Source organism: Alnus glutinosa, chromosome 10, assembly GCF_958979055.1.
Source record: "Alnus glutinosa chromosome 10, dhAlnGlut1.1, whole genome shotgun sequence".
Taxonomy (NCBI): Eukaryota; Viridiplantae; Streptophyta; class Magnoliopsida; order Fagales; family Betulaceae; genus Alnus; species Alnus glutinosa.
In genome coordinates, this window is record NC_084895.1 from 13,742,195 (window position 1) to 13,759,030 (window position 16,836).

The window sequence follows — 16,836 nt, forward strand, 5'->3', positions numbered from 1 at the left end:
AGTCTAGGGAAAATATGAAGGAAAAAATAAAATTAAAATTTCAAGGTTCGATCACAACGACCATATATATCTTTACTATTTATGTTTTCCCCTTTCAAGTGCTAAGGGTATATGACAAAATAGTCCACAAGGTACAATGAAGCCTAAAATGTTAGTCGAGAATTACACTTTTTAGAGTAACGAGGAATCACCCTTATAGAGAATTGAACAAAATAAATTTGTATGAGGAAGAAGAGAGATTATGTGATGTTGTGCTTGCATATGACCAAATGGTCATGTTTATATTGATTTTTGGATCCAAATTAAATCAGTTGATCAAATGGTCACAAATTGTAAGCACCAAATCCAGCTTAATGGAGACTTTAATAGCGTATTAATCTCTTTTGTAGCCACCAAATCCTTAAATAATAACCTCCAAATCTTTAAATAAAATATATTTCAAAATTACCCAAAATAATTAATTTTATTTATTTATTTAAATAAATATAACATTAGGCACTTGCCAGTAATCACTCAAAACTAATTAGTCCCAAGCACTTGCCGTTGCTTGGTAGCGGACTAACCGGCTACGTAGATTTTAAATTTATAAGTTTACCACAGAGATTACCACCCTTACTATAGTACGTTGGGTGATCGAACCACAGAGATTATTGGTTGTTTTGCACAATGGGATATCTAAAGAGCGTATTTAACTTAACTTTGAAATAAAAATAAAAGTAAAGATTGTAGAATTTAAGCTATAACAATAAGGTGAAGAAATGAAAGCGGAAAATGAAAATAACTTAAAGAAAACTTAGGGTATTGATCTCATCTAATCCTCAACCATTGAAATGCTTAAAGTCCATATGGATCTGCCTAACATGCATGATATGAGCGCGTAATGGGCGTCAACCATTACGACGACCTCAACATGAAAATACTTTCATTAGGACGTAGTTATAAAGCACCTAGTTTCACATCAAACACTTACCACTTAAAGATTAATCTATAATTGAAAAATGTTTATACTACCAAAGGTGTGGGACATTGATGCTCCCTAGCTTACTACTTTATAAAACATCCTAATAAGCATACACGATACATAAAAACCCTAATTAGGCCACAATGATAAGGTATCTAGTTTCACACCGATCTATTCCATGTAAAGCTTAAACTACAATGGAAAGACATTTTACACTACCAAAGGTATGAAATGACCGGTGTTCCCTAGCATACCCTATAAGGTGACTCTAATAGGTAAATACACATTATGTCAAATAGAACCATTACAAAAGACATCGTTCTTTTTCAAGAACGTTGATTTTACTCATGAATTCAAGAAAACTCATAGACAAGCAAATCCCTTTTTCATGAATACATGGATTGGAATCTTGAAGACAAAACCTTTTAGCATGGGTTTTGCAATCCTTTAGCCCTTAACAATCATCAAACACATCTAGAAAATCCTAAGAACATCAAGAACACTTCATGATTTTTGGAAAAGATTTTGATCAAACCCTAAGAACTAATTTAACTAGACATGAAGTAAACTAATCTAAGCATGAAATAAAAGAAAACCGTAAAGAAAACAAGATTTAAATAAACTAATAACACTATATTAATCTAAGAAGATTCATATTACAAAAGGAAATGAAAGCATTAAAATTAACTAAGAAAATACACCTGAGAAAATCGAACTCCCAAAAGATGCATGATATTACTCTCACCCATGCCTCATATATATAGAGGAGGAGATTCACAAAATAAAATCTAAAGAAGAGATAAGATAAGAGATAGGATAGGATAGGATATGATAGGATAAGATAAGATAAGATAGGATAGGATATGATAGGATAGGATAAGATAAGATAAGATAAGATAAGATAGGATATGATAAGATAAGAGATATTTGGAAATATCTAAGATATTTTGAAAATATCTGAAAATATCTAAAAATATCTAAAAAATATCTAAAAAAAATATCTAGGAAATATCTAGAAAATATCTAACAAATATCTAATATATTTAAAATATCAAGGAAGAGTGACATGTCAACATTGTTCAAGATTGTTCCGAAAATATCCAAATTTGATCGATCGATTATAAAGTCTATCGATCGCATTTCACTCGATCGCATTCGTGGTTGCCCTGTCTCAATCGATTGCATCTCGCACGATCGATTTTTCTTCGACTGATGATTCGATCGATCGATTATAAAGTCGATCGATCTATTTGCCTTAGCCGATTCTTTACTTGGCATGAGCAACTTTGAACTCTGGAAATGACCAAATCGCCCTTGATATATTTTGAGGTCTAATTCAAGTGTTTTGAACTAGATTTCAACTAAGACCTGAAAATAAGACAAAATACAAAACTACAACAAAACGTTATATTTACAACACAAATTAGGCATAACAAATGTAAATTAAGGGGTCTTGAATAGAATAATTCAAGATTATCATTGCTCTTATTCCTAAATAAATACTAGCTTACATGGATGCATTGATAATTCAGATTAATCAAATGTCTATAGTTCCAAAAAGAGCATCCCTTGCTTTCACAGCCTCCTTAAAAGCATCCACATTTTTCTATCAACCAGAGTAGCTTCACTGCACTCAAATAGGTGTTTATGGGCAGACCACATATATACCTCCACAAAATATGAGTCCTTACCCCTCCCAATTCCTTCTCCAATTTTCTGTAAAAGTTAAACCCAGAAAAATCCAAATAAAGTACTCTAATTCATCCAAAATAAGAACAGGTAAAAAAATGCACAGAATGTGAAATTCGAAAAATATGTAAAGAACAACACACCTGATTGATAATTTGAATGGCAAAAATTAAATTAAAAATCAATGAAAAAGTAATCTATTAAGTGGAATGAGAGGTTTAAGTTTTAGGATATGTGAGAGCCTTGTCCAATTAGGTTGAGATATTTTGTCCCATTCTTTGGCAATCTGTTCGTAGATGTTATGACTTATACATGCTTAATTATTAAAGCTAAACCGACTCAAATTTATGAACAAAATAATGACTGATCTCTTAATATCCTTCTTTGATTAAATGGAGCTGTAATATTTTAGCTTGGAAGGGTGCATTGTTAATATCTTGGGTGTGGTTGCCATACATTGAAGATGGGGTCATGCACTTGTCAGTTTGGATTGTTTTTGTCTGATCACAATTTCTGTTTACAAATATCTTTAGATTAAATAGAGCTCCAACATGATTCATGCACTTGTCAGTTTTTATTTGATCAATCTTGTGCATTGAAAAAACTGCTTCTCAGATATACATCATAACAAAGGGTAATGATTTGAACTTATATATTGGGTGAGACCGCATATTATGTCTCTTTGTGATATTTGGTTTTTAATTTCATTTGATAATGAGGAAACAGAGGAATTAGGACTGCAACTACATTTGATATCTTTAGATAATTAGTATATCATGCTTAATGTGGCCAGCTTAATTACAGAGCCATCATGCTTTCTACTCTTAATTAAAGTTGACCCTTATGTATTCATAGACTATTTATGTTGGGTTGATCTTCTGCATCTAAATAAGCTCTAAATGGCTTATGCATTTTTTTATCAATGTCGAAAAGGAAAGAAAAGAAAAAAAAAGGATTCACATTAGGAGAAAGCTCTCCTCAGTCGAAGAATTTTATTGAATGTATTATATTAAATTGGCATGTGTTTAAAATGTATATAAAAATTATATGTAATTTTAATTCTCATACGCATTTTAAAAATTAATAACATGTTGTTTTTACATGTATTTTTAATAAATACATGTGAGAATTATGTGCATTTTTAATTCTCATGGCTATTTTTAGTATAACATGTTATTCTCACTTGTATTTTTAAAAGATACACGTAAAAATTACCTACATTTTTATATTGTTCGGTTGATGCTGCAGAAGAATATTAAATCTATTTCTTTGGCACGAAGCATAGTGTTGATCTTAAAGCATATATAGATAATATAATAAATAAATAAAAGACAGTATCTGTCAATAATAATTATATTCCACATTTCTTTCTTTTATTTTTATTTCTCTATTCTTTTTCCATCTGGTAGAAGGATTTCAAAGACTCAAAGTGCTTGGTGCAGCATAATGAACTCTTTATTAATTATATTCTTCTTAATCTCTACGTTCAAGTCCTTGAAGGGCTCTCTGAGTACTCTCGCGCTCTCTCTCCCTCTCTCTGGAAACACACATGCATGCTCCACGTCAAACAGAGATATATATATATATATATATATATATATATATATATATATATTTCTAATTAAAAAGTTGGGCGGGGGCGACTAGTGTAATTACCCACCTTGGACGTGATCATCGGGGTTCCCACCTTTTGTGGAATATTCGGTTTGAGCTATGTCTATTGTCTTCGAAGGCGAATCCGTCATCACAACTCCACCAAAATGTAAGTTGGTAAAGCCCATTAATTAGTAGTATCATATTCGCGGAATGTCAAACAGAAATTAATCCCACAAGACAAGTCTTACATGAGATTTCCCAAATCCCTATCCGGATAGGATGATGTTAAGAATGATATTATGGGATATGCTCTTGGCTCCATTGACCAAAGGTAGCATTGAAACCGACGGGTTTTCACCATGATCCTAGAAAATTTGAAACTATGAGCATTCCTAGCATCTTTTTATTGATTTTTTTTTTTTAATAAATTTTAGGAAGACAAGTACTTCTTGTACTTCTTTACTCAAATATGTTGGATAATAACTTTTCTTAATCTTTTCTTATACTATATTTTCTGTGTAATCTTCAATGACATGAACTCAACATTCGCAAACAAAAAGCTGGTCTGCTTGGTAAAAAAACACTCAAAAAGTACTTCAACTTTTTGCTCTAAAAAAATTGCTAAAACACACTTTTAGGAAAACCTTAAAAATTAAGCTTTTATAGCTAGCTTTAAAAGCTCCATTTTCCAACGCAAGATCAAACAAGCTATAAATTGTTACGGGCAATGATCATATCTTATAACTCATATTATCAAACACCATGGCATGGTCGGTTTTTCATCCAAGATGTAGGTTCACTTCATTACTTTCTTGCAATTGAGGTGATTTCAATGTCCAATGGCCTCTTTCTCTCTCATCATGAATACATGTGTGCGCAACCTTCTTCAACGATAAATGTTATATGCACTCCTAAATATACACTTTCAAGTATATGTGACAATGAAAATTGCTATTGAATTTTAGATGGATAACCAGTAGATTTTGAATTTAATAGTGATTTTTACTGCTACGTCAAAGAATATAAACTTAAAAGTGCATGCAACATTTCTCCGCACCACACATAAAGGTGGGTGCCAAAGTGGTTCAAACTCATTTTGCATGGACAAGTTCATTGCCCCTTCAATCTTCATGATGCATGGCTCTCCACAGTTGCCACTGAGTACTGTGATCATAACATTAGAGCCTTGCCATACTTAGACTCTTAGGAATGAAAATGTGTATTACTAAGGATACAATAAGCTGCTTAGGAAAAAAAAAATGATACAAGAAGTTGGAATGAAGTGACTATTTTTATTCTTTTGTTTGGCGACAACATGAGATTAAACAAATTTCCAAACTAAAATTAGATCATATTTCTACTAAATAAACTAAAATACCCTAACTCTTAAAATCATTTCTCAAATATATATATATATATTCTAAGCAACCAAAAAAAAAAGAAAAAAAAAAAAAATTTGTCCCTAGGGGTCGCCAATCACCCCCAAGGAGATGGTTGACCACCCTAACAGATTGAAGCTCTGAGGGCTCTAGGGGTGCGACTACCCTTGATGCCATCGAGTGTGGCCAACCACCTCAAAGCTATTAGGAGCGGCCGCAGCCACCCTTGATGGTGCATTGGGAGTGGTGCGACTACACTCAAAGCTTTTGTTAAGGTGGGAGGTGATTGGCCAATCGTGAACAAGAACCATGCACAAACGGTATATTTTTCGGGTGCTTAGAAAAAAAAATGGTATTTTAGAAAAATGATATTTAGAGCTATTTCGAGAGGAATATGAGAAATGCTATTCAGCATTCTTATCTACGTGGCACATTCCCATCCACTTCTTTTTTTAAGAAAAGAAAAGAAAAACAAAATCAAAAACAAAAGAACAAAGAGAATGTTAGGGGATGGACACTTGAGAATGCTGAGTAGCATTTCTTGGGGAATAATTATTCTTTACCTTTTTGAAAAAGGAATAGCTATACCATGAAAATAATTATTCATAAAAATGGTGGTGCAACCATACCAAAGAATAGCTATTCCATTTTAGTCTATTTATGCATATCAAATGTCCCCTAAATTTTGCTTCTTGGTGGCAGTCGTATTATCAGATTATGAACAATATGAAGGAATGCGAAGAAAGAGATCAAGAACAGAGAGAAGAAAATAGAGAATGAGGGAAAATATTCTGGAGAGAAAAATGATCACTTGCATTACTGAATGAACTGAATGAATAAAATGTATTACAAGTTGTTTATTTATACATTGATACAATCGAAAACCGACTAAAACTAAACTCTAACTACAATTACAAGTAACTACTTGCCAGCTGGTATGTTAGTTGCATACCAGACTGTGTATATCTAAAACTCCCCCTCAAGATGAAGGAAGATATTAATGATATTCATCTTGGATAATAAATGGTCAAAAGGAATTACAAGTTGTATATTTATACATTGATACAATCGATAACCGACTAAAACTAAACTCCAACTACAATTACAAGTAACACTTGCCAGCAGGTATGTTAGTTACATACCAGACTGTGTATATCTAAAACTCCCCCTCAAGATGAAGGGAAGATATTAATGATATTCATCTTGGATAACAAATGGTCAAAAAGAACAGACCCGAGAGCCTTAGTAAATAAATCCGAAAGCTGATGATGAGAAGTCACATGAAGAGTGCGGATAATGTTCTCTTGAATTTTGTCTCGGACCAAATGGCAATCTATTTCTATATGCTTTGTCCTTTCATGGTATACAGGATTCTCAGCAATGTGAATGGCAACTTTGCTATCGCAGAAGAGTAAGGCAGGTTGTGGATCAGAAATCTGAAGATTATGCAATACACTAAGCAACAAACAATTTCACATGTAGCAGCAGCCATAGAACAATATTCAGCCTCTGCAGAGGATCGAGACACTGTATGTTGCTTCTTAGATTTCCAAGAGATTAAAGAATCTCCCAAAAAAACACAAAATCTAGTAACTAATCTTCGAGTGTCAGGACATCCGGCCCAATCAGAATCACAAAATGCCTTAAGATGTGGAGTTGAAGAAGCTGAGTAGAACAACCCTTGTCCAGGGGAAGACTTTAGATACTGAAGAACTCGAGTGGCTGCATCCATGTGAGGCTGCCTTGGACTGTCCATGAATTGGCTAAGCAACTGAACATAATAAGATATATCCGGTCTAGTGATGGTAAGATAGAGAAGTCTCCCAACTAGTCTTCTGTAACTTGTAGGATCTGGAAGCAACTCACCACTAGATCGAGACAACTTCAAGTTAGTTTCCATAGGAAACTTGGATGGCTTGGTAGCAAGTAAGCCACTGTCTTCCAGAATCTCTAAGGAATATTTTCTTTGGGAAAGAGAAATACCCTTTGAAGTGCGAGCTATCTCCAATCCAAGAAAAAATTTCAAAGGACCAAGATCTTTAAGCTTAAGTTGAGTATTCAGGAACACAATAAGCTGAGTAATGGCATCATCATTGTTACTAGCCAAAACTATATCATCTACATAAACAAGTAGTGCTAAAAAAATCTTGCCTTGAAACCTTGTGAACAAAGAGTAATCGGATTTGGATTGAGAAATACCATGAAGAAGCAAAGTAGATGAGAATTTGGCAAACCATTGTCGAGAAGCCTGTTTAAGCCCATATAAAGATTTGGTGAGCTTGCACACCTTATTCTCCCCCTTAACCAAATAACCAGGAGGTAACTTCATGTATACTTCTTCATTGAGTTCCCCATGCAAAAATGCATTATTGACGTCAAGTTGGAGTAGCAACCAACCATTCGAAGCAGGAAGAGCAAGAAGACACCGAACAGTTGTGAGTTTAGCAACTGGAGAGAAAGTGTCATAATAATCAAAATCCTCTTGTTGTGTGTAACCTTTAGCTACAAGCCTTGCTTTATAGCGTTCAATGGACCCATCTGCCTTCAGTTTCACTTTATAAACCCATTTGCATCCAATTAGGGTTTTGTTTGGAGGCAAGTCAGTGATAAGCCAAGTGTTATTATCCTCAAAGGCAGTAATCTCAGCATTCATGGCAGTGCACCAATTGGTAGCCGCAAACCGCCTGCGTGAATTTTAAATTTATAAGTTTTACCACTTCGCTATAGTACGAATCAATTGTACTATAGTAAGGGTTATCGAACCACAGAGATTGTGGGTTGTTTTGCGCAACAGGATACTTAAAGAGTGTATTTAACTTAACTTTGAAAAAGAAAATAAAAGTAAGGGTTGTAGAATTGAAGCTACAACAAATAAGGTAATAAATGAAAGCGGAAAATGAAAACAATTTAAAGGAAAACTTAGGGTATTGATTTTATCCAATCCTCAATCGATGAAATGCTTAAAGTCTATATGGATCTTCCTAACATGCATGATATGAGCACGTAATGGGCGTTAACCATTAAGACGACCTCGACATGAAATTACTTTAGTTAAGACGTAATCATAAAGCACCTAGTTTTACAGTAAACAACTCCACATAAAGATTTAAACAACAATTGAAAAATGTTTACACTACCAAAGGTGTGAAGTGATTAATGCTCCCTAGTTTACTACTTTATATCACATCCTAATAAGCATACATAATATGTGAAAACCCTAATTAGGCCACAATGATAAGGTATCTAGTTTCACACCGATCTATTCAATGTAAAGATTAAACTACAATGGAAAGACATTTCACACTACCAAATGTATGAAACGACCGGTGTTCCCTAGCATACCCTATAAGGTGGCTCTAATAGGTAAACACACATTATGTCAAATAGAACCATTGCAAATGACATCGTTCTTGTTTCCAAGAACGTTGATTTTATTCAAGAAATCTAAGAAAACTCATAGACAAGTTTAACTCTTTTTCATGAATAAGTAGATTGGAATATTGAAAACAAAACCTTTTAGCATGGGTTTTGAGATCATCTAGCCTTTCACAATCATCAAACACATCTAGAAAATCCTAAGAACTTCAAGAACACTTCATGGTTTTTGGAGAAGATTTTGATCAAACCCTAAAAACTAATTTAGCTACGCATAATTGAATCTAATCTAAGCATGAAATCTATGGAAAACAGTAAAGGAACAAGAAGAAAATGAACTAAAACAGTAGATTAAAACGTAAGAAATTTGGATTACAAGAAAGAAAAGAAAAGAAAATACAAAACTAAACTAGAATATGAAATTTAAAGGAAGAACAACAAAGGAATTAAGCTCTCTGGGTTTCGGTCCAGAGAGTTGCATCAAAGGAAACTAAAAATACAAGAAATTAAGTTGATACACCTGAGAAAATCCGAAACCCACAAAAGATGCATAAACTAAGCTAAAACCCTAATCTCATATATATAGAGATTTAATTTACAAAAGACTCATCAAGGATCAATTCTAGCCGCACAAACAAAGCTGGTTGCCATCCATTTTTGTCCACAAAATCCAACTTATGATTTGGATCGCACAAAGATTTGAAAATATCCGATCTTCTAGAAGACGAAAAAAACGATCTGTCAATTATAAAGTCGATCGATCGCATTTCGCTCGATCGCAGTCGGGCTGTCCTAGTTCAATCGATCGCATTTCTCTCGATCGATTTTTCTTCGACTGATGAACTTCGATCGATCGATTATAAAGTCGATCGATCGATTTGCTGATGGATTATGTAGGCCAACAGCAAAAGGAAAAATCAACTCATGAAAAACTAAATCTCTTGAAATAAAAACTGAGTGAGAATGAAGATCAAAAAGTTTATATCCTTTTTGTTGAAAGGGATAACCGAGAAACATACAAGGTTTGGCTCGGGGATCGAATTTGGTTCTGTTTCTAGAGAGAGTGGAGGCATAACAAAGACAACCAAGACCTTGAGATGATCATAAGAAGGTGGTGTGTGATATAACAATTCATAAGGTGAGGTGTTTGACAAATGAGGAGTTGGAATCCGATTAATGAGGTATACAGCAGTTAAAACACAATCTCCCCAAAAAATAAGAGATAAATTGGCTTGAAAACGAAGTGATCTAGCAACATTTAATAAGTGTTGATGTTTTCTTTCAACAACTACATTTTGTTGGAGAGATTCTACACAACTAAGTTGGTGTAGAACCCCTTTAGTGGAATAGAAATCAGTCATGGCAAATTCCAGACCATTGACTGATCTTAGAATTTTGATTTTGGAATGAAATTGGGTTTCAATGAAATGAAAAAAATCTTGAACGGTTTTTCTGGTTTGATCTTTGGATTTCATTAAATGTATCCAAGTAAAACGACTATAGTCATCAACTATAGTAAGAAAATAGTGATGACCATTCTGAGAACTAGTTGAATAGGGTCCCCATATATCACAATGAATAAGATCAAAAGCAGAAACTGAAGAAGTAATACTTCAAGGAAAAGGTAATCTTTTATGTCGAGCCAATGGACAAATTGTACAAGGAAGTGATGACAATTCACATGATATGTGAGGATTATTAGAATGTCCAAGCCTAAGCCTATATGGAGATAGATGGCCAAGTCTATAGTGCCAAATATCTGTAGAAATAGATTTAACATGTGCAGAAAAAGGAAAAGAAAGCGAAATGAAATTACAAGATGAAGATATATCCGGTTGATGTGACTCAGGTTTCTCCAACAGGTAAAACAGCCCATTTGCTTCCTTATCCACTCCAATCGTCGTCCATGTTGCAAGCTTCTGTATAAAGCAATAGTTAGCAAGAAACAGAAAACAGAAATTGAAGGTTTTAACAAGTTTGCTAACTGAAAGAAGATTAAAAGAAAACGATGGAACACATAAAACATCAGTAAGTGTTAAATGTGTGTAAATCTGAACTGTGCCAACATGAGTGACAAGAGTGAAATGCCCATTTGGCAGTTTTACTTCGGTGTAATATGTAGCAGTGATGGATGTAAAAAGAGAAATGGAATTGATCATATGATCAGTGGCGCCCGTGTCAATGATCCAGGCATGAGATAGACAAGAAATAGTGGTATGACATGAAGAAAAAAGGAATATTGAGAAAATAAAGACACTGATTGAGGATTAGTAAGAGCAACAGATTTACCTTCTGTGGAAGAGGTCAATCGATCAGTAGTGGTAGTGTTGGAGATACTACCTGCTTGAAGCGCAGAAGGAGAATTTGGGAAAACAGGATTGTTCTGCATAAAGGCTAACAATTGCTGGCATTGAGCCTGAGTAAATGGTATAGATGAAGGCATGGATGAGGATTCTGTAGCTTGAACCTAATTAGCAGATGAACCAGTAACTGGTTTGGTCCGAGTGAACTGAAAGCCGGGAGGGAAGCCATGAATACGATAACACTTCTCAACTGTGTGTCCAACCTCACCACAGTGGCTACAAGTAGGCTTATTCTTGCGGTTTGGTTGCTGCTTGAAATTTGGAGAAGGAGCAGAAGAAGTGCATGACAAAAGAGTCGAGCTATCAGTAAATTGAGAAGTCTAAAAATTACCATCAGAAACTACTCGTTGACGTTCTTCTGGTAACACTAATGAAAAAGCTTTTTTTATCGGCGGAAGAGGCTCAAGCAACAAAATTTGTCCACGAATATTGAAAAAAGAATCGTTTAAACCCATTAGAAAATGGTAAACATATTCTTGTTGATAAAAATCCATGACTGTTTTCATACAGTCACAAATACAGAGACCACATGAACAATGAGGAACTGGACGGTAATTATAGAGTTCATCCCAAAGACTCTTGAGTTGAGTGAAGTAAGAGCTTATAGAGTTGGAATTCTGAGAGATAACAGCAATGGATTTCTGAAGCTGGAATATGCGCAGACCATTTCCCTGAGAAAAACGCTCCTTTAAATCTTTCCGGACAACTTCAGCACTGTTGATGTAAATGATGCTTGCCGAAATCTCCTTTGAAACTAAATTGATGATCCAACTCAGAACCATATCGTTGCACCTCTTCCAGGCCTTGAAATCTGGTGACGAATCTGACGGCTTTGGCATTGATCCATTGATCAAGCAAAGTTTGTTCTTGGCACTTAGAGCCATCGACAATGACCGACTCCAAGAATTGTAATTTTCACCAATCAGAGGTCGAGAAACAAGAATCTATCCCGGACTATCTCCGTGAGGAAGAAAAAGAGAATCCGATGATTGATCATGAAGAACAGCGGAAGAAGAAGAGGAATTAGGGTTTTCCATATTATGCTCTGATACCATATCAGATTATGAACAATATGAAGGAAAGCGAAGAAAGAGATCAAGAACAAAGAGAAGAAAATAGAGAATGAGGGAAAATATTCTGGTGAGAAAAATGATCTCTTGTATTACTGAATGAACTGAATGAATAAAATGTATTACAAGTTGTATATTTATACATTGATACAATCGATAATTGACTACAACTAAACTCTAACTACAATTACAAGTAACTACTTGCCAGCTGGTATGTTAGTTACATACCAGACTATGTATGTCTAAAAAATATACTCTTTATTATAATTGTCACTCACACTACAATGGTGGAGATCTCTCCATTCATTTAAATAAAGTTATTGTTACATGTATATAAATAACAATTAAATACAACCATATTAGTTGAGACTATTCATTTTTTGTAACTGTTGGAACGTTGAGTGGAATGGACTTTGGTAACAACTGAAACAGACAGAAGTTTAATTGACTTTGGGCTTTTATGTAGTCTTCTTATTATCTAATAATTCTGTTCTAATACACCTTTGTAAACCCAATAGTAAATCACGTACGTTGAGGTTTGAGCAAAGTAACTTGTGATAAAACGGTCTTAGATAAAGAAGAGAAAATCATAAAATGGTATCAGATAAAGAAGAGAAAATCACACTTAAGAGAGGGACAGCTTTTAAGACATTTGTCCTTTAGCGATTGTTGATCTTGAACAACAAATGGCTGAAAAATTGCTACTATGGCTTGAATTAGAACATCAATTGACATGATAGAAAATTAGACTTCGACGACTTTGGTCGGCATCAGTTGCTATTGTCGGAACATAGGCATCAACGACTTTGGCTGGCAGAGGTTACTATGGCCGTAATTTGAACATCGACTATTTTGTCCTAAAACCCGTTGGACCGGGCTGAATCGGTTTTGAACTAGGTTGAACCGGTTAGAAATGCTATGAATCGGGTTGTGGTGATATGAAACATGTTTGAACCGAATTGAAATCATGCCGGTTTGGCTTGAAACCCAGTTGGATTGGGTTGAGATCGGATCCAATTATGTGGACCCGATTGGCACGCGTGAGTCGTTTGTAGGGCGCGTGCGCGAGTGCATTTGAGGTACTAAAGGGGCTCCTAGCGCATGAGTGCGTATCCACACTCACCCACGACTTCTTTGAGAGTTTTTGTGAGTGACAAAGGAAGTACGACGTTAGTCATGTTATGAAAACAAAACGGAAACTAGGATTTATTTTGGTGAATAAAGAGGAACTTGGGAGATTTTTCTGGTCACGATATATATATATATAGCACTTTCTTTTTTAGAGCTTCAACAAGGCACTGCCCATGTCAGTGCCCATGTCGGGCGGTTCTACCACTGAAGGGTAAAATTTAAAGTCTACAAAGGCGTTAGCCAATTGGCTTTGATACCACAATAGAACTTAAACATACTTTTAATTATAATTATCACTCACACTACTACGATGGTAGAGACCTCTTCATTCATTTAAATAAAGTCATTATTACATTGTTTAAAATAAAAATTAAATACAACCGTATTAATTGAGACTATTCATTTTCTATAACTCTTAGAACGTAAAGTGGAATGCACTTTGATAACAAGTAAAACGGACAGAAGTATAATGAATTTTAGACTTTTGTGTATTCTTCTTATATCTAATAATTTTGTTCTAATAGCTCACTTCTCTCCCAAAGCAGAGTATCGTGCCATAGTAGTCAAGGCATTTGTAGTTTTGTGAGTTCAATCTCTCTTCATTGAGCTTCGTATCACACCCCAATAAACTCTTGTTATTTTTTGCATCAATATCAAGGCCACAGACCTCGAGTGTTATTCTGGTTTTTCATTCTCGAATAAAACATATTACTATTAATATTTTTTTTATTGCTCATGATCCTGCGAATAAAGGACAAAGGAGTGAAGGACTGCTTCAAGTCTCACTCGCCGGCGCGTGGATCTCGTGGATCTCAGGCGCTATTTTTCTTTGCCATTGCAGATGTTGCTCGGCTTTTTGTGCTCTTTTGTATTTCCTTTTTTGAGTTTCTATTTTATGTATTGTTATTTTGTTTGTGTTGTATGGGTTTTGTGAGTTATTGTCTCCCTGTGTCACTGTAGTTTGATTTTACTGTGCAGTTCGTTCCTCTCTTCATCGGCTTTAGATGGAATTTCAATGCCTTTTTGTCAATAGTTTATGGGTTGTGTTCAAGTGGAAGTTTTAAAAGGGTTAAAGGGTCTTTCGAGGTTCGAGCTCTTTATAGTGTCATTTTTGCTTCGGTTACCGCTTTCTACAATTCATTTCTTGGCTTTGTTTAAGATATAGAGAACCCAATCAATTTTATTTATTTATTTATTTTTTTATTTTTTTGCTTTTTGTTGAATTTTTTGCATTGTATTTTTAATTTGGGTCTATTGTTGGAGAGCCCACTCCGTTTTTTACCTTTTGAATTCATATTCCCCTTTCCCAATTTGCTTAGAAATAATAATAATAATAATAAACATTTCAATACTCAGGATGTCTTATCCAAGCCACTATCTCACTAGAAATTTATCTTTGGAAAAAATTAAATTTAGTCCTTAGGTTTTAATGTAATTTCAATTTAGTCTTTAAATTTTAAATTTCAACATTTAGGTGCTTACGTTTTTCTCTAATTTTAAGTAAGTTCTTCCATCAATTTACTATATAATCAATTAACGATACTTTATGTCAGACCATTCAATTAATGCCACAACACTCATTAGACAAGACATATGGTAACGGGTGGCCCTCCTCACCAATTAGGGATGGTTAGACACCTCTCTTAAAAAGAATGTTTTAAATTTTTTATTTCGGATATATTAATAATTTAAAATAATCCATTACATGACACATACAATTGCACAGTTGGCACATGACGTGATGTGCCAAACAAGAGATACATGACATTAATTGATTGGTCTGACGTGACATACCGTTCATTAATTAGATGGTAGATTGATGGAATGACCTACTTGAAACTAAAAAAAAACCTAATGACCTAATTGTTAAAATTGAAAACCTAGAAACTACATCAAAATTGCATAAAAACTTAGGGACTAAATTTATTTATTATTATTTTTTTACACTTTATCTTTCTCATACCCAATATCACTGTCTGCCTACGTCTTGGGGGTAGAGGTGGCAAAATATACGACTACAGCCTACCGACCGCCATTGCACCGCCATCGATTGCCTACCGACTCTATCGACTAATTGCAGTTCGGGAAATTTTGTTCTGAAAGTCGGTTTGGTACAGAACCGAATCGCTATTTAACCTGCTTACCGAACCGAACCGCCCTTTAACCGAACCAACATAAACGAAACGACGTCATTTTCGTAAGACAGAAATGACGCCATTTCGTTTCATCGTCTTTTTTAAAAAAAATAAAAAAATCAAATCAAATCAGATCAAAATGACGTCATTTCATTACAATTGAAATGACGTAGTTTTGAAAGATTATATATTCATTTCTTTCGACTAACCCTAAGAAACATTCCTCATTTCGCATTTCCCCTCCTCTTTCTGCATTTCTGCCGAATCGGTGAACCCTAAGCCTCACATTCGAAGTCGACACAACCGCTTGCCTCCCTGGAATCCGGCCGTATTAGGCAAGATTCCAGCCAAATCCCTGGAATCTGGCTTGCCAAAATCCAACAACAGCAACCGGACATTTCCAGATTTCGGTCACTTTCGCCGAAATTCGGCCAACCCTGATTCTGATGAAACTGTCCTAATTCCAGCCTTTATCCCTGATTTCGACAATAGTAGCCGGAATCAGGTGAAAGTGGTGGGAATTCTGCTAGTCAGTGACGGAATCTCGTCACTGATTATTTTTATATTATTTTGCATAAATATTTATATGTTGTAAATAAAAATTGATTTTTATGAGTTAATATGATTGAATGAAAATTGTAAAAATATTTGTGATTTTCTGTACCCGCCAAACACAGGAAAATTCTTTCGGAGAAAAACATTTTCCTAAAAAATGACTTCCCTTAAACCATTTTACGACGAAAATCATTTTACCTCGAAACAAACAGAGCATAAGATTTATACTATTCTGGGACTGTGGAAGGCTATTAGAGCAAGATGGGAGGTTTTTCTAGATTTGTAAAATTTCATATCCGTGACAGTGGATTTGGCTTAGGTGCTGTAAAAAAAACTACAGCATATCTCTTGTACTTTTTTAAACGATCCAGGTTTTATTTCAAGTTTTTCATGAGAAAGAGAAAATTATTAAATTTGGACCATTGAAAAAAGTACAAAGATTTCCAGTAATTGGTTTTACAGCACCAAGCCAAATTCGGTAAACAGTATGGGAGTCCATTTTTGGCTTATTTATTTTTACCTTTTAGGCTAAAATGGCTAATTCATTCACTAAAAAGTCCATCCATTTAATTATGCAAATCA

At 34.6% G+C, this 16,836-nt stretch overlaps 1 protein-coding gene across 1 annotated transcript; it reads right to left on the reverse strand.

Moving 5' to 3' along the window:
- Nucleotides 1-6,964: 6,964 nt before the first annotated feature.
- Nucleotides 6,965-8,278, reverse strand: LOC133879064 (uncharacterized mitochondrial protein AtMg00810-like). The gene has a single exon (XM_062317616.1). It carries the CDS (start codon nucleotides 8,276-8,278, stop codon nucleotides 6,965-6,967), a length of 1,314 nt encoding a protein of 437 aa, XP_062173600.1.
- Between the last annotated feature and the right edge of the window lie 8,558 nt (nucleotides 8,279-16,836).